Raw genomic sequence first — 20,069 nt, 5'->3', positions numbered from 1 at the left:
ATTGTATCCAGAGAAGCCAAAATTAGACAGCCACAATGCTCCGCATGACCGGGAGAAAACAATGCAATGTCAGAAACACAAACAGAAAACAACAGGAATTCAAATACACTAGACCACACACACACCCAAAAACACACACACACACACAGCTGCTGGACATATCCTTCAATCCAGAATGCCCAGGGCTCTGGACCATGCAGCTGTGTTCCACACCCCCTTCTCAGCTCAGCTCAGTGTGTGTGCGTGTGTGTGCGTGTGCGTGTGCGTGTGTGTGTGTGTGTGTGTGTGTGTGTGTGTGTGTGTGTGTGTGTGTGTGTGTGTGTGTGTGTTTTAGTCCGGCAGCTGTGGTTTCCTGTCTCTGTTGTGGACAAAAGCTTCTCTCCACTCCTCTCCTGATTTGCACTTCCCTCAACCCACTGTGGCCACTTCTCTCTCTCTCTCTCCTCTCTCTCTCTCTCTCTCTCTCTCCTCTCTCTCTCTCTCTCTCTCTCTCCTCTCTCTCCTCTCCCTCTCCCCTCTCTCCCTCATCGTCCCACTCACCCCCTTTCTCTTTCCTTCTGACACTCCCCCCGCCTCGTTCTGTCCCGCCCCACCCGACCGTCCAAAACTCTTCATCCTACCCCTTTCACCCCCCCCCCCCCACCCCCCCCAGGAACAAATCTGTGTTGCTGAATGATTGGTCACCTGGCCGGTGGTACTTAAAATGTCTGCCGTTGAATGTTTGATGGAAATCAATGTTGGTTCGGTGCACAATGCATCAATTTGGATGAACATTTGTGATACACCTACTAACTTTCTGAGTCTCATCAAAGGGTTTTGAATTGTTAGCATTAGCTGTAGCAACATTGGAGGAAATCACATTCACTGTCCACCACGTGGTTTGCGGAAAGGAGTCTTAAGCCTGGTCACAATGAATCGGTTTAAATGTTGCACTTGTTCGAGGATGGTGCACCTCAAAGACAGAATCTCAGAATCCAGTCCACCATGGTCGTTTTTTTCTTTTCTTTTGTGTACCTAAATAATGGACCTGTTGCACACAATGTGAGTTTGATCGACTATCATGCAGTCGTTTTGAAACCGTCGACTTTGTGGCAAGACCCCCGATGTTCACATCAGCGCACTTGCCGCAGTTTTTGTTTTGAATAGCGTAATCCGTCGTCTTTGCTAAGCCAGTGTAAACCCCTATGGCATCGCACGCAGTGTCCGCACATGAAATGATCATTCGCATGACAACATTATCAGAATTCTAGTGTAGTACTGAAGGAAATGACCATGAAACACTTCATAACCACGCCCGGAACTGTATTAGGGCCTATATATTCAAACATGTTGCACTCTCTATTTCTCTCCCTCTCTCTCTCTCTCTCTCTCTCTCTCTCTCTCTCTCTCTCTCTCTCTCTCTCTCTCTCTCTCTCTCTCTCTCTCTCTCTCTCCTCTCTCTCTCTCTCTGAGGATCTGAGAATTCAGAGGACGAAGATCAGCTGGTGTGATGGCCTGTGGTTTTGCTCCACCACAGAAGAATCTTTGTAGCCCCGAGCGCACATACTGTACATAAGCACTCTTCTCCTCTCCTCAACTGCCTGTCACACGCATATGCTTACTACTCATGGCAGTCCCATCGTTATCGACGAGGACTACTTCATATCTCCCAGGGGTATACTGTAGGATGCATATAGACACACATTCTCTTCTTATTCATCTCCACTTTCACACAGAAATATTCTCTTGTGCACAGCAATCACACAAGTCACATGGGGGACGAAAGGGTCTCATAGCTAAGGACAGGAATGTATACTGTGCATGTGTGTGTGTGTGTGTCTCTCTACGTGCACATACAGTACATGTGTGTTTCATCTCGCTGTCTACAGTTCTGTGTACACAGACCTCATTTCTGAAGAAACTCAATCATGAGATCTGAGTCATGAGACTCCCACTGTAACTGATTTGGTTGGTGGGGGGGTGAAGTACTGCTTTGGTGTGACTGCTGCTACTGCTGCTTATCACACCACGTCACGATTATGGGCTTCAGGGGGAGAGAGAGAGAAGAGAGAGAAGAGAGAGAGAGAGAGAGAGAGAGAGAGAGAGAGAGAGAGAGAGAGAGAGAGAGAGAGAGAGAGAGAGAGAGAGAGAGAGAGAGAGAGAGAGAGAGAGAGAGAGAGAGAGAGAGAGAGAAAACACATCTAGCCGCTAGCAGCCATTTTTCAGGCCTGTTCAAAATGAAATCCTGTCAGGGAATGTTTAAAGATTAGGTTTTGAGACTCATAGTACATTTCATAGTGATAAGGACGTCCATCCATCCATTGACACTTATGTTACAGACAGTTATGACCTACAGTAGGCTACAGTATATATGCATCGTTAATATTGCTGTGGATGGATAAACTCTCTGGGCGAATGGGCTCCTATTGCGCAGAAGGTGCGCCATCCTCCCTCAATGTGAAACATGTCATGTAGCACCTCACAGGATCATCCCAGAATATTTGTATTGAGTTTGAACTGTTTGGGATTCACTTCCATTAGCTGGCAAAGTGTTCCTCGTGGTTTGTTTCAAAGTATTCAAAATATATTGAGCTTCTATTATCTCTGCTTTGTAGCATTCCTCCTCCTCCTACGCCCCCCCCCCCCCCCCCCCCCCCCCACACACACACACACACACACACACACACACTCTCTCTCTCTTCCAGAGGATGAGGGTTTGATAGTCATTCTCATATCCCACACTCCCATGCCTTCTACTCCCTCCCTCTTTCACTTTTTCATCCCTCAATCCCTTGCGTCCCTCATCCAACGCCCCCCCCCCCCCCCCCCTCTCTCCCTCCCTCTTAACTCCCAATCTAGACAGTCGTCCTCTTCAGACAGAGGTCAGAGTTCAACCCTTGGTTGTCCCAGCAACCCCGCTGAACACAAAGGTCTACTTCAGTACTGCAGCATCCTATAATTCACATTTTCATGACGACAGCTGGATGATATCACTGCCAGCCTGTGGTTTTGCATCCAGCCATGTTACCGGCGGACACTTTAAAAAGTCCCTAACTTCCACACCAAATTACTGTAGCAAGGCATTCAAAAGAGAAGCAGCTGGGAGAGCAAGGAGCAGTGGAATTATTATTATTCTTTTTTTTTATACATTCTTTAGTCAAGTCAAGTCAAGAGTTTTACATTTTTTATCTGGCATTTTGAGATAGCAGCTGGTGAAGGAAACAGATGGGACAATAATACTATATCATCAGCATAAGATGATTCATCCCAGACTGTATGCTGGTACTGGACATAGTATTTTCAGTTTGACCATGGTACTGGGAATTATATAAATAATTTACCATGGTAAAAGTAATATATCACCATGGTAGTCAGTGAAATAATATCATTGTAATAGGTTATCATGGTATTATCTGGTTGAAATGATGGTACTGATGTTATGGCACTTATTTTATGTATTTAGTGCCATATCACTAAACCACCTGGTCACATTGTATAGATTAAATCAATGGGTCTCATTCACCAACGACTTACGACAAAAAGGGCTTTCTCTTAGGGCCATTTGAGACCTTTTCGGGCCGATTTTGGGATTCACCAACCATCCCAATAAAACATAAACAATTAATATTATATTATAATATATTGTCTATATTCATGTCTTGCCCGAAAAAAAAGTCTCAAATGGCCCTAAGAAAAGCCATTTTTGTCGTAAGTCTGTTGGTGAATGAGACCCATTTGTGTTTATTTATCTGATCATGTCCTCACTTTTGTGGCAAATCTGAGTAACCTAACTATTGGTCAATTGGCAACTGCTAAAATCATTTGACCCAAACAAACTAGAAATCATTCAGAATCCGTACTAATCCAGCGATAGGCTACCAAACATTGAGGGAGAGGAAATGCAGGATGTGAGTTGTCAAATTAGTATTTTTATAAAGAGGCATGGTCAGACCTAAAATACAAATTTAAAATTAAGATGGAAGCTAGGGCAATTTTGTTGTCAAAAATATCGAAGTATCGATACATATCGATACTGAATATTTAAAATGGTTTCGATACTCATTTCCCGAAATACCGATACTTTCTGCAGTATCGGTACCAGCTGGCGAGTGTTCTACCTCAAGTTGTTGACGCGCTGTTCAGAGCATGCTTGCCCCTCCGCCTGCTCCAGCCCTCCCCCTCAGAGCCGTCTTCAGTTTGTAAATAAACTTTTTAGCTGAGTGAAGATGGCAAATGGGTCCGTGTACGTTTTGATCGTTCGTTTTTCGTTTCAAAGGAAGCCTCCGCAACTTGTGCTTGTGAATAAAGAAAACAGCAGAAGTGCTGTTTGGAGGTACTTCGGGTTTGAGTAAACAACGAAGGACAAGCTAAAGCTGCCCCAATGCTATTTGCAAGCGGTGTTAGAGCAGTGCCAACGCGGATCTCCATAAAGAAATGAAAGAGGTTTGTGACAGCTGCTCTTTCAACGTCACTGTGACTGAAGCATTAAACCATTAACTCTAGTTTAATACATGATACGTTGTCTACTGATGCCGCATAATATCAACAGCTGATTCGTTGTAACGTTAGAGCTAGCTACTGCTAGCCGTTAGCTCCGTTAGCTTAGCTGGCCACTTTTACAATTACTGCATGGAAACGGAGTAACGTTAACGTTTAAACGTTATGTTGAGGTCATACAATACTACAGTCGACATAAGGTTAACGTTACCCGTTTCCATGAAGTGTTTAAATAGCAGCAATCTTGTTGAAAATGTAACGTTACTAAAATGCTCCGAGCATAGCCTGCCCCTCCCTCTCTCTCTCTCTCTCTCTCTCTCTCTCTCTCTCTCTCTCTCTCGCTCTTGTTATCTTTAAATAAAAATCGAAACTGTTACTAACTGTAATACAAACAGTTCAGTTTGTCAGGTACATGCAACACAGATTACAGTGTTTACATCTGTCTGCTTGGGAAAATACCATGTTCTGCATCTGCAATTAAAATGATTGAAGTGAGATGGACAGTTATTTTTAAATGTGTGATCTAAAGATAAACAAAGGGTTTTAAAAGTGTTATATTTATCTTCTCTTATAGTACCAGAGAGAAGCTGAGGAGAATCAACCAGCAACAAAAGCTAAATTTGTTTAAAAAAAAAATATATATATATATATATATATATATATATATATATATATATATATATATATTTTTTTTATATCGAAATGGTATCGAAGTATCGATACTTTTCAAGGTATCGTATCGAAGTCGAAATTCCAGTATCGTGACAACACTAATGTGTATATACTGAAATGTTTTGAGATATTGCCCTTCAAAGTTTTACGAGGCAGAGACATGGAGTTAGCATCTTAAGCTAGTGAGCTAATCAGGGAATTATCATTATAAGCTAGCTAGCTAGTCAGGGAATTAGCATAATAAGATAGCTAGCTAGTCAGGGAATTGGCATCATAAGGTAGCTAATTGTGCCAATTATTTGAATAAAGCAGACCAACATGATAATACCTAAGCAGCTACAACTCAGGTGCATCAAAGAAACCACCATAATAAACCAAACTGATTTCAGCATTGTTGTTGTGTGGGTCGCAGTCAGAGCAGTTACTTTTTCAAATGCTGCTCTTATTCATGAACCACCGGTTTTGACCCCTGAGTGATTCAAATCAAATTTGATTGTTTTTTTTTGCAAGGACTGCTTATATTCAAAGCACAGTACAGTAGTTGTGTGCACGTCCAATCTGTTTTAGGCCAGGCGCAGGACAAGGGGTTGTACATTTAAAGACAGGAAAATAATATCCACACACTGGATTACAGTTCCCAATACTTTTTGACCAAAAAGCAATGATTTAACCTACGGTTGCAAATGGGTGGAAACTTTCCAGTACATTTGAATACATCCACAGAATTTTTAGAAAGGTGTGGAATAGAAGTATTGCTTTCCCGCCAAAAAAGTATGAATTAATAATAAATGTATAATAAAAAAGAATGTGCTGGTCCGAAATGAATGTTGTTGTTTACAAGTTGCAAGCATGTATCCCCTTCCTATTTCCCATTTCCCCACGTGGAATGCACCCGATTGGATAAATTACATGCTGGTGGTCAGCTAGTGTGACATCTAGTGTTGAATGTTATCTATACAGCACCTTTAAGCTTGTGAATATTGGACATTTTGCCCAATTTCAATAAAAGTCTTATAATAGTTAACTTCTTTGTGGGGGACAAGACACATAATATGATAATACTAGGTTAAAATATCCCCATTTGGTTCATTCAGTTGAATTGCAACCATCTATGAGTGCAACCCTGCACTGTGCATTCAATGTGCCGTGCACTCCTCCATCACTGTACAGGTCATTCCAAACATCACATTTAATGGGAATTCAGTAGAATTCCATCACATGCTCAGATTATTCTGGGGATCTTGCACACTAACGCAGTGCTATTGAACCTGCAATAAAGTTAGGCCTACAATTTTCCAGATTTAAATTGAAAATCTCCACCCTACTTACTCTTACTTACTCAAAATTGTGTAGTAAGGCTGAACATTTTGTGAAAAAGTGTGTATTTCTAACCAGTTCTAATTCTGCATTGTGTTTAAATGAAGGACTCAAACAAACTTGCTTCTTGTTCTCTGTAGATTTATTGTCTTTTCCTTCCTGGATAGCAAAGACAAGGAAACACTTGTCAGTTCGGTTGGTTCAGCAACACACCCAGACACCGCATTGCTCATCACCTGATACAGCTCTAACATGTGTATCCCCTTTCACTGTTTTGCAGACGACATCCAAATGTATCTCCCACTAAAGTCTGTCTCCAAAAAATCACTACTGCATTTATTAGACTGCCTCTCCGACATTAACACCTGGATGCAGCTTAATTTTCTAAATGTAAACCAAAAAAAGACTTGCCCAAACACCCTCACTGACTGTACTGATGCCCATGGCCCCTTACAGTAGGTTCCCATAACCATCCTGTCATAACAAATCTTGGAGTGTTCCTGGATGCGTCTATTCTTTCCCCAATACATTTCCAGTTCCGCGCGCACGTTCGGCGATCTGATTGGCCACATACTTTCTGGTGCGATCTGATTGGCCACTGACGTTTCTGGTCATGTGACATGTGAGCCCAATCGTGTGACGAGCTGTGTCTTTGCCCATTTCCGGGTCTAACAGCCTGCAAACTACCTAACGCCTAGTTTATCACTGGTTAAGCTTAGGCGACTCTTTCGAAGTTGGTTAAGGTTAGAGTTTGGAATCAGGGCTGGTGTTCTATCGCCCTGCTCAAAGACAAACTCTAACCTTAACCAACTTCGAAAGAGTGCCTAAGCTTAACCGGCGAAAGAACTTGCCGTCACACGATTGGGCGCACATGTCACATGACCAGAAAACGTCAGTGGCCAATCAGAGCGCAGAAGGCGAATGCGGAACTGGAAATGTATTGGGGAAAGAATTCAGGCTTCCTGCATAGCAGGCTTGAGAAGCAGGTTAACTCTGTTTTCTTTTTAGCTCTAGCTTTTTCCAGCTCAGGCTGCTGGCAAAAGCCAAACCATATCTTCCCCCTAAAGGCCTAGAGAGTAGAGACAGATATCCAGGCCCTGATCACCTTCACTACTGTAACTCCCTTCATGTAGGTTTAGAGCAGTCCACCTCACACCACCTACAGATGGTCCAAAACGCTGCTGCACGACTCCTGACTGGCACACGGAAGCGTGAACACATCACACCTGTCCTATCCGCCCGGCCTTCACTGGCTTCCGGTCCAGTCCAGGATCGATTTTAAATAGCTATTGATAGTTTTTAAAGCACTAAATGGCCTTGCCCCTCCCTACCTCACAGATCTCCTACACGTCCACACCCGTCCAGAGCTCTGAGGTCCTCAAATCAAATGCTCCTGGACGTCCCCAGAGCAAGGCTAAAAACCAGAGGCGATCGAGCCTTTGCTGTGGCGGCCCGGCGCCTCTGGAACAGCTTTCCGGTAAATATTAGGTCTGCCCAGGCACTTGCCACTTTCAAATCGCTGCTAAAAACATATCTTTTCAGCCTGGCTTTCTAAATCCCTTGCATAGAGTCATCTGCCTAGTTTTAATGTGATTTTAATGTATTTGTTTTAAATTGCTTGATATGGTTTTTAAATATTATACCTTGATTTTTTTATGCAAACTGTTCAGCACTTGTTGTTGTTGTTGTTGTTGTTGTTGTTGTTGTTGTTGTTGTTGTTGTTGTTGTTGTTGTTGTTGTATACCCCAAGAGGAAATACCCACCAGCCAATGAGAATCCATAAAAACAAGGAACAGCTATTCTATTGGTTATTGTTTACCTTGGCAAGTGGAATCACAAATAAAACGTCTGTTACACAAACTGTGTAAACTCAATATACATTAATAATTATATTGGTTATAATGTTTGGAAATGCTAATTGTAGCATAGTTCAGTGTTGCACTTATTGTGTTGTTGGTTGTAAACACAAGGTATGTAAGCATGCCATCCCATTTACAGTTTTTGTTGTCTAAGTTCTATTTACATTATGCCAGTAATACTCACAGTATTCATTCAGTGTACTCATGCATTCACAGGAATATTGTTAACGGTTCAATATATATAAAAAATATATATATATATATTTGAATCGTTTCATTTGGGTTAACCTTCTGTAGTGTGGCAGTGAAATGGTTAAAATCCCTAAATATATCGTTTAATCTATGCCTTTTTTCAGTGGATGACGTGTGATGAGTTTGGCCTAACGTTGTTTCTCACAGGCCCCCGGGCTCCTCCTAGTTTGCCTTGTGCTGAGTTTCTGCTAAACTACTATGGAAACTCAGTTGACCCAATTACATCTTTTGAAATTGAACTGAATCAAATCAAATAAAAAATGAATCGAATCAGGACCCGACCTTGTGAATCGAATGGAACCATGATACCCAGCTCTAAGAGGCGGTATAGTCATCCTCCAGGATTAAGGAATGGTATAATTGTGTCCATGACCTCAAGTTTTGTAGGATCTTGGCAGTCGTGATGGTTATGGAAACAGTTCAACATTGACAATTCAATTATTCATGCTTCACTCAACAAAACTGACATATCTATGGTTTTGATTGGCAATGAAATGAATGTGCTCTTCCAGTTTAGGTTATTTGTCTCACTCTCTCTCGCTCTCACACTGTGACACACACACACACACACACACACACACACACACACACACACACACACACACACACACACACACACACACACACACACACACACACACACACACACACACACACACACACACACACACACACACACACACACACACACACACACACACACACACACACACACACACACACACACACACACACACACACACACACACACACACACACACACACACACACACACTCACACTAGTAATAGTTTTTCTACCTGGACATGAGCAGCGTCTTGACTCATGGTTGGGGTCAGTTCATTTTCAATTCAGTTAATCTAATGAATTCCAAATATAAAATTAAACAGCAATTCACGTGAATCGGTATTCGTCATTCATTATTTTTTTAAATGTCATTTACCGGTAGACATATTTCCAATGTTTACATTTTAATGGAATAATGCTTTCTGAATTCACAATGAATGAACCCTTGCACTTATAGACGCCATGCTGACTGTAGGCCTGGCCTACTATACTGACCCAGTGGGCCTATACTGTAGCTACTGTACATATCACTTGGTGTGTAGCCAGATCTTGCCTGCATGCTTTTCATAGATACCTCGATACTGTAGATCTTCAGATCCTTCATATCTCATTGATACTTTATGTTGTATCACAGAGACTGAGGGACCCATGGCAAAGTAATAGTCATTAGGCTACTAGGCAACATCCCTATACAGTAGAATCAACAAACAGACACATAGCCTGTAATGATAGCCCTGTAAGAGAGGCTCTGAGCTCTGAGCCTGTTGGCACGGAAACAGAAGAGGGAGGAACTGGGACCTGGGAGAGGAAAAGGAAAAGGAAAGAGTAGGAAACTGTGAGGTCGAGGCTTATGGCAAATGTATACTCTGTGTGTGTATATATGTGTGTGTGTGTGTGTGCGTGTGTGTGTGTGTGTGTGTGTGTGTGTGTGTGTGTGTGTGTGTGTGTGTGTGTGTGTGTGTGTGTGTGTGTGTGTGCGTGTGTGTGTGTGTGTGTGTATGTATCTGTGTGTGTATGTTGTTGTGTGTATATGTGAGTGCTGTGGTCTTTACTTCCAAATAAAGATGACTGCTCCAAGGCAATAAATTATCAATAAGTAATACATACAGATGATTAAAAGCCATAATTATCTCTAGTAAATAACAAATGCCCACTATAGGCTATACCGCATATATATGATAGATCAAACCAGTTAAATTAGATCAGTTAATTCGATCTTGCATTATGTGTCTGAGTGTCTCTGTCAAACATCTCAAAACAAACTGGTCAGACTACTGCTTGACCTTACTCCTAGAACCCACCTCACCCCTGCCCACTTTGACAACCTAGGATGGCTTAGAGTAGACGACAGAGTACAGCAACTTGCAATGGGCCTGGTCTACATCACTTTGATGAATATTGTTACTCAGCTGATAGAGTTGTGCCCTTCCTGATGACCGTACAGAACGTGTAAGTCGCTTTGGATAAAAGCATCAGCTAAATGACTAAATGTAAATGTCTTCAAGATACACTACACGACCAAGGTACCCATGTACATGTCAAAATACTTCCCAAAGGTCAGTGAATACCACGATCACAACACCAGAGGGAGCTTCACAAATCATGTTAAACCCAGATTCGGCTCAAACAAGGGACTAAACACGTTTCGCAATTATGCCACATCAATGTGGAACGCCCTACCTAAAGCTGTAAAGGAATGTGAATCACTGCCCACTTTCAAAACCACTCTCAAAGAACACCTACGGGAGACTGCAATTCGAAACTGGCCCCTGTAAATGTCCTAACCCAACCCCCTCCAATGTACAGTAAATTACCTAGTATGGTTTTGTCAATATTCCAATGTACAGTTGTGCTTGTTTGTACAGTGCCCCCCCCCCCAACCCCCTCCAATGTACAGTAAATTACCTAGTATGGTTGTCAATATTCCAATGTACAGTTTTGCTTGTACAGTTGTACAGTGTCCCCCCCCCCAACCCCACCCACCCAACCTCCTCCAATGTACAGTTTTTATGTCAAATGTATACTCTCTTTTCTGGACTTTTTTTGTATCACAAACAGTACTGTATTTGCAAATCTGGTATGTCATAAATGTATAGATGTAGCAGTACTGTCTATCTGTATGTCATGTATGTCATATATGTCCTGATGAATTGAAAATGGGGGACCCTGATGTAAACAAGACGAAAGTCTTTCTCTGATCTGCATCCCCTTAACAATTGTGTGTATTGAGCTGTACTGTATTGTACCCATTCTGCAATCTGTTAATAAAGTTTTCAATCAATCAATCAATCAATCAATCAATCAATCAATCAATCAATCAATCAATCAATCAATCAATCAGTCATATACTGTATTTAGTTTTAGTCTTAACACAGTAGTAACAGTCTCGACGACATTGAAAATGAGGCTGACCGCTCAATTGTCTTTTCGAGAATAAATAAAGGTTTGAATGAACAGCGCGGCCATTCGCTTCCTCGTATAGTGGGCTTTCCTCCAGCAGCGCAGCTTCCAGCGGGGCACTCGGCTGTGTGTGTGTTAGCGTCAGATTGCATCACTCTGCCCTACCTGTTGAATACCTCTTCCACACACACACGCGCACACACACGCGCACGCACACACACTCGCACGCACGCACACACACCCACACACTCACACTCACGCTCACACACACACACACTCACGCTCACACACACGCACACAACGCGTCGCGTGTAGGTGTATGACATCACTCCCACACACGCTCATGTACCAGGAGGAACACGCTTCAGCGTTAACGGCCCGGGACCTACGGTAATAACTTACAGTTACAGCCTAATAATATACTGTATCCCCCGCCGGGACAGACTTCGAGCAAAGAGGGCTTAATAAAGTTCAGTGAGACGAACTCTCCATCGCCGGGTTTATGGATATAATAAAACAGAATAGTTTAAAATAGGAAAAAGGAAACTCACCACTGTGACGTTTTGAATCCATATACCCAGCCTATTTGATATGGTAGGGGTTATTATTATCCTATTTATCTTCGCTCGTAATAATAAAAAAAAGTGACGCTCATTAACATGCCAGTACAAGGCGTGATCCTCGCCACACATTCAAACGTCTGACTGGGACCAAGTGAGTCAGTCTGGCCGCGCGAGTTTACAGTTTGACTCGGCATCCTGACTCCTCGTCCCTGACACCCTGCAGGGTCCTACTGCTCGTCTCTCTATAAAAAACATTATAGGCTACTACTTCATCATGAACAAAATATTATAGGATGCCACAAGCCTATTTTGTAGACACATTTAACGTTGTAATTTATGCAAACAAGCATTGTGAATGGGTAGCTTAGCTATTAGTTGTCTCTTTTATCAAAACATTTTTTTTTAAACGTAAACCCTAAATTCCATAAACGTAAGTTTGCAGTATTCTAAAAGAAATTCTAAATTTATTTTAGAATACTGTTTTGGAGTCTTAATTTTTGTTAAGAATATAGGACAGGCTGCTTCAGTCTGTACCTTTTCAGTCACTGTAAAATCAAATATTGTTAAATGATGGTGTATATTGTATTGTGTGAGATGATGACTGAATAAACCACTACTATACTACTACTACTAAACGTAAACCCACAGAATTAATATATTTTTTTAAAACATGACTAAACCATTCATAGGCCAACATCGACCCTATACACATAATAGCCACATGCATATAGCTGATTGATTGATTGATTGAAAAGTTTATTAACAGATTGCAGAATGGGTACAGTACAGTACAACTCAATACATACAATTGTTAAGGGGATGCAGACCTGAGAAAGACTTTTGTCTTGTTTCCATCAGGGTCCCCCATTTTCAATTCATCATAACATATATGACGTACACGACATACAGATAGACAGTACTGCTACATCTATACATTTATGACATACCAGATTTGCAAATACAGTACTGTTTGTGATACAAAAAGAGTCCAGAAAAGAGTATATACATTTGACGTAAAAACTGTACATTGGAGGAGGTTGGGTAGGTGGGGTGGGGCTGTACATTGGAGGTGGGGGGGGGGGGGGGGGGACGACGACACTGTACATTGGAATACTGACAAAGCCATGCTTGGTCTTTATTGTACAACTGGGTTAGGACATTTGTAGGGGCCAGTTTCGAATTGCAGTCTCCCGTAGGTGTTCTTTGAGAGTGTTTTTGAAGGTGGGTAGTGATTCACATTCCTTTACAGCTTTGGGTAGGGCGTTCCACATTGATGTGGCATAATTGCGAAACGTGTTTAGTCCCTTGTTTGAGCCGAATCTGGGTTTTACATGATTTGTGGAGCTCCCTCTGGTGTTGTGATCGTGGTATTCACTGACCTTTGGGAAGTATTTTGACATGTACATGGGTACCTTGGTCGTGTAGTGTATCTTGTAGACCAGGCCCATTGCAAGTTGCTGTACTCTGTCGTCTACTCTAAACCATCCTAGGTTGGCAAAGTGTGCAGGGGTGAGGTGGGTTCTAGGAGTCAGGTCAAGCAGTAGTCTGACTAGTTTGTTTTGAGATGTTTGTAATTTGGTTTTTAGTGCCTTTGAGGTGCTTTGGTACCATGAGGTGCAAGCATAGTCGTAGTACCCTTGAATGAGTGCTCCTGCCAGAGTCTTCATGGTATTCTTGTTTACCAGAGAGGAGATCCGGTACAAGAATCGAGTTCGTTGGTTGACTTTTTTTATTACATTGGATGCCATTTTGTCACAGGAAAGATTAGCCTCTAGGATGGAACCCAGGTAGGTAATTTCATCTTTCCTTGTGACAATATTGTCACCCACTGTAACTGAGAAGCCGTCGGTCTTGCTGAGTTTGTTATTTGAACCGAAGAGAATGGACTCTGTTTTGCCCATGTGTAATGATAGTTTGTTGTCGGCGAGCCATATGCAGATTTTACCTAGTTCCGAGCTGAGGGTTTTTTCAACCTCTAAAAGCTAAAAAGAGCCAAGGAATACATAGACAGAATACATGTTAAATTGGCAGGATTTATCATTGATGTTATTTATTGAGATCTCAGTAGCAACACTGTGACAGACAGGAGTATATATAAACACATAATAGGTCCAAAACATCAGCAGAAAAAGGTCGTCCCACTCTGCAGCCGCAGAATTGAGTGCAGAGTTTATGGTAACTGTGTGCATTATTAGGAAATAAATGTAAACACGCTCACACACACACACACACACACACACACACACACACACACACACACACACACACACACACACACACACACACACACACACACACACACACACACTCCACATTGGAAAACAATTGAGTCCCATCTAAATGTTGCATCTATCCATCTATAATATGTTTAGAATATTTATTACCTTCTTTGTGACACATTATTTAGAACCATTAACCCTCTGTTATTAATAACTTGATTCTAATTCAGGCAGCATCCAGTATAAAACTAAAACAGAGCTCTTATCTCTAACTCTATTCCTTCCTTCCTTCCTTCCTTTTTCCCCACAAGCGTCTCTTCCCTCATCGGCGCTCTGCCAGTCATCCCTCTGACAATCAGGTAATTGCTAGTCTGTCATCACCTCTGATCTATGGGTCTGTCCATCAGTAATAAAAACTATTACTGTCTCCATCAGTGTGTTAAAATATGAACATACAGACACACGCACGTTCACACAGTAACACACACACACACACGCCCACAGTTAACTATCCATCAAGGTCAGCTCCTAAAACATGAACACGCAGAAACCCACACAGGTACACACGCACGCGGGCGCGCACACACGCACACGCACACACACGCACACACACGCACACGCACACACACACACACACACCAACATAAACTCAACTCAGGTCAAAAATGACAAAATTAGATAATGTAATTCACAGGATCCTGTTTTGCTATTTAAATGTTAATGAAACCTGTAATAGACTGGCTAGAGACCCAACATAATCTAGGCTGTCATTTTGACACCATAAATAAATAAAAGATATCAAAGAAAACAAAATGTTAGGATATGGACATCTTCTGTTAAAGCTGCACTGTGGAGTTTTGGGATAGCAATTTGAACCTAAAAAGTCAAAATCATTTATATCTTTAAAACTGAATAAATTGTGAGGAAACTGGATCCTGCAGGAACACTGTATGAAGCTAAAGGTGTATTCACCTGGTGTGTCCCGCCCTTCACAATACAATGGAGCATCTTCTAAGATTGATATTGGTCAACATAGTTTTGTGAGGTAATTTCTTGAACTTCTGTTGAGAAAAGAAAAAAACTTCTGAGCATAATTTCCTTCTTCCCAAAACTTCATAGTTGAGCTTTAATACCACTGTTTTCCTTTTGACTTAACAGAAACAATGCCGTTTTTAACTCCAACATCTCTGAGCTCAGCCTCACATCAGGGCAAGGTTAATTGAGATTACAGATTTTGTCACCGTCTATCATCACATCATTCAATCAATCAAAACATATTTCACAAACCTATCACTTAGCCAAAATATTAAAAAGTCAATCTGCTCTAGAATAGAGCTCTAAACACACTGATATGGCTTCAGCAAAACAGGGAAAGGAAAAAAGATACACATATACCAGTGTAAAAAAAAAAGGCTTTGGTTTTCTTTGTTCACACATTGTAAATCTCCTCTGTTCATGTCATATTCAATAAGAAAAATGTTGCATAAATTAGTTGCAAATGTCTGTCTGTTGGCTTGCCTGTCTTGAATCATCAGAGCTAGCAAGCCTCTGCCCACATTAATATAGCGCTGTCTGTGGGACCTTAACAACGCTAATTTATCCGTTTCTGTTACTGTTCATACCTGCCTGTCTATCTGCAACTGCCTGTCTACCCACAGACATGCCCGCCCATTTGTTGTGTGTTTATACTGCAACTACCTGTCTCTATTTCTGTCTGTCTATGTGTCTGCTTGCCTGATTATCTGTCTGTCTGATAGTTGGTTTTCTCCTGATAGTTGGCCCCTCACTGTGGCAGCCAGACTATAGTCCAGTGTGCTTTTCAACTTTCTTTCATGTCAATGACCCCCATATGGGTACAGTCCACAGATTAGGTCTCAGACCCCTATATGATAATAATTAGTGTCAGCAGGGACCAATATAATTACATGAGTCAATCTTGTATATTCTCTCATTGGGCTCAACTTCTGGTGACGTTTTAATTACTTAATGAATTACTTTAATACATTTCTGGGGACCCACTGGAACCTCCATGAGGACCATTTCTGGGGACCCCCTGGCTGAGAACCACTTTGGTGTAGTCTGTTGCTCATATCAACACACTGCCACCTGTTGGCAGTGTTGGGGAGTAGTTAACTACATGTATCAGTATTTTCAGTAGTTAACTACTTTGGGTCATGTAGTTTAGGTAGTTAATAACAAACTACATTTTGTATGAAAGTATTCTGTACTTCTGTATGACAACTATTAAAGAAAATTGAAACCCTATTTACATTGATCTGATTTCACCTCAACAACTGCTCCCTGTCTTCTCATGAAAACACCCCCCAGGCTGCCTGCCCTAGTCCTTAAATCAAACACCCCCCAGGCTGCCTGCCCTAGTCCTTAAATCAAACATACCCCAGGCTGCCTGCCCTAGTCCTTAAATCAAACATACCCCAGGCCGCCTGCCCTAGTCCTTAAATAAAACACACCCACACTTTATTCTGAGTCAGTTCAGTCACTCGGACTGAGATTTTTCCACAGTGAACGTAGTTGAAAAACATTTTCAAAGGAGTGTTACTTTGACAAACAATTATTATTATTATTATTATTATTTGAATGTTCTTTTTTTTTTTTACTGTAGTTAAGATTTACTTGAACAAGTTATCATTGTGAAATAGCTGGTAAACAACAGCTTTGGTGTAGTTTCCCTAACACCGTCTGCTGGTAGGAGTGGGAAAGGCAGCCGTTTTTCTGGCCCAGGCTCTCTGTGCTAATCTTCACTCCTACTCTCCTCAGAACATTCATTTGTTACTCTTATTCCACAGTTAACTGACTTGGTATGGCTATAAGGGGCCAGCCACCCTCCATGTGTTAAAGATGTCCTGATCAGACCTCCTCCAAGAGTCCTAACTGCTGCTCAGCCTGTTCTCATCCCCTGAGTCAGTCATGTTTAGAAAAAGGCTATGACGTCCTTACAGTGAGCCACTGTGTCACTCGTGTCTCCTTGAGAAGGCATGCCTGTCTTTTTCAGGTTTACTAGAGTTTCTTTCCCACTGCGCCGGATGGTTGACCTGGGTTAGATCGGCATGGTCCAGCATGGGCACTAGGAAGGCCTGTGTGTGGTACAGACCCACGTCAGGTCAGGCAGCCCTGCTCTGTTCTGCTCTGCTCTCCTCCTCAGAAGAGTCGGACCTGCTTCTTCAGCTCGTTCTTCTTCCACTGAGCCAGACGGTCAAACACGGACATGGACATTCCAAACACCCTGGAGAATTCCTCAGGGGAGAGGTGGCGCTGGGAGGAGGGGGGGGGGGGGGGGGGTACAAAGAAAGAAGTTGATGCATGATGTTAGTACAGGATCTTTTATATTCATCATCCTTCATCAACATTTGTTAGTTATTATTACCATATTATTATTATTATTATTATTATTATTATTATTATTATTATTATTATTATTATTATTATTATTATTATTATTATTATTATTATTATTATTAATATTATTATTATTATTATTATTATTATTATTATTATTATTATTATTATTATTATTATTATTATTATTATTATTATTATTATTATTATTATCATCATTAGTAGTAGTAGTAGTTAGTTAGTTAGTAGTAGTAGTAGGCAGCTGTTTGTGATATCATGCCTTAAATTGCCCCTTGCAGGACTAATACAGGTTTTTTAATTGAATTGAATTGAACTATAGTAATAGTACTACTACTGTAACATATGGATTTAGTACAGGGACTACTTACACAACAACTACTAATACTAATAGTAGTAATAATAGTGTAGTAGTGGTACTATAGCAGCAGCAGCAGTAGCAGTAGTAGTAGCAGTAGTAAATAAATGGTAAATGGCTGCATTTATATATCGCTTTTATCCAAAGTGCTTTACAATTTGTTCCTCACATTTTACCAATTCACTCACACATTCAGACACCGATGGCAGAGGCAACCATGCAAGGTGCCAACCTGCTCATCGGGAGCAATTAGGGGTTAAGTGTCTTGCTCAAGGACACTTCGACACGCTGCCCGGGAGGAGCGGGAATCGAACCAGGAACCTCTGGCTTACCAGGCAACTGCTCTACCTCCTGAGCCACTGTCGCCCTGTTATAATAATACTAATAATAACAATAATAATAATAATAATAATAATAATAATAATAATAATAATAATAATAATAATAATAATAATAATAATAATAATAATAATAATTCATTTAATTTATATAGCGCTTCTCAATAACCCGAAGTCGCTGACAATAGTCGGGAGCAGGAGTACAAACAAAGAAACAAAAGCAAAGAAACAAAAACAAAGAAACAACAAAGAAACAAAACAAAAGGAACATGAGACCATGGGGGGAACAGGGAAGACAGCATGATAGCACAAAAAAGACTGGAGACAGACATCAATCGGGTTGGAGGGGGGGGTTATGGGTGGGGGGGGGGGGGGGTTGAAGGCAAGGGAGAACAGGTGGGTTTTGAGGCGAGCTTTGAAGGTGGAGAGTGTAGGGGAGTCTCTGATGGACTGGGGGAGGGAGTTCCGGAGTCGGGGTGCAGTACGAGAGAAGGCCCGATCTCCAAAGTTTTTAAGCTTGGATGTCGGGACAGTGAGGGAAGCAGTGGAGGAGGACCGGAGGGAACGAGTGGGCTACTATAGTAATAGTAATAGTAGTAATAATAGTAGTAGTAGGCTACTATAGTAATAGTAATAGTAGTAATAATAGTGTAGTAGCAGCAGCAGTAGTAGTAGCAGTAGTAGTAGTAGTAGTAGTAGTACTGTAGTAGTAGTATTAGTACTGTAGTAGCAGTAGTAGTAGTAGTAGTAGTAGTAGTAGTAGTAGTAGTAGTAGTAGTAGTAGTAGTAGTAGTAGCAGTAGTAGTAGTAGTAGTAGTAGTAGTAGTAGTAGTAGTAGTAGTAGTAGTAGTAGTAGTAGTAGTAGTACAGTACATTTACATTTACATTTAGTTTGGAGGTGAAAAAGAGAGGGGAGAGCTGCCTGTGGAAGACTGGATCCAGGCAATGAGGACCCATCTCCGTGCCAGTCGAGTGCCCGCGGAGGAACAAGTAGAGGTCGTACAGCTCCACCTCAAAGGCGAGGCGAAGCAGACGGTACGCTTCCTGACGGAGGGAACCGTCCCCGACACGGAAGCCTTGTTCTCGCTCCTCGAGGAAACCTATGGGGACAAGGCCCCGGTCAGCGTTCGCCTGGGGGAGTTCTTTGACCGAAGACAGGCCGCCGGCGAGACTGTGCGCCAGTTCGCCTATGACCTGCAGGAGAGGATCCGTCGCCTACGACGTCGGGCGCCTACACAGGTCACCGACGCCGCCGCCCTGCTGCAGGAGCGGTTTGTGGTGGGCCTCAGAGACGAGACCCTGAGGAGAGAAATGCGGAAGTACATGAGGGAGGACGGGACGCGGCCGCTTCCCCAGGTGCTGAAGGCGGCGATCGATTGGTCGGAGGAGGAGCTGGTCCTCCCCTCCGACAAGGGTCCCCCCCGGGGCTTAGTCCACGCCGCGGCCACGGAGGGACGAGGAGCGGCTGGGTGCGCGCCAGGAGCAACTATTCCAGGCCTTCCAACAGGAGCGCGACGCGCCCCGGAGAGGCGCCACCGGACGGCGACGCTGAGACGACGCGACCGCCGCTACGCAGGAACCACCCCGCCGAGACAAAGAGGGCAGGCTGATCTGTTATGCCTGCAATCAGCCGGGCCACATCAGCAGGGATTGCCCCCGCTCAGCCAGTGGGCC

General features: G+C 42.3%; 1 protein-coding gene across 1 annotated transcript in view; it reads right to left on the bottom strand.

Moving 5' to 3' along the window:
- The window catches only part of afap1l1b (actin filament associated protein 1-like 1b), a 71,887-nt gene extending 59,719 nt beyond the window's left edge, over window positions 1–12,168 (bottom strand). The window contains exon 1 of the mRNA XM_084320827.1: window positions 12,094–12,168. Coding sequence (XP_084176953.1) covers window positions 12,094–12,115 — 22 coding nt within the window. The 5' untranslated portion in view covers window positions 12,116–12,168. The remainder of the gene's footprint in view (window positions 1–12,093) is intronic.
- Between the last annotated feature and the right edge of the window lie 7,901 nt (window positions 12,169–20,069).

This window comes from Notolepis coatsorum (genome assembly GCF_963971535.1).
Source record: "Notolepis coatsorum genome assembly, chromosome: 8".
Classification (NCBI taxonomy): Eukaryota; Metazoa; Chordata; class Actinopteri; order Aulopiformes; family Paralepididae; genus Notolepis; species Notolepis coatsorum.
The sequence above is the reverse complement of the archived record's forward strand: the minus strand, read 5'-3'. Positions and strand labels throughout refer to the sequence as shown.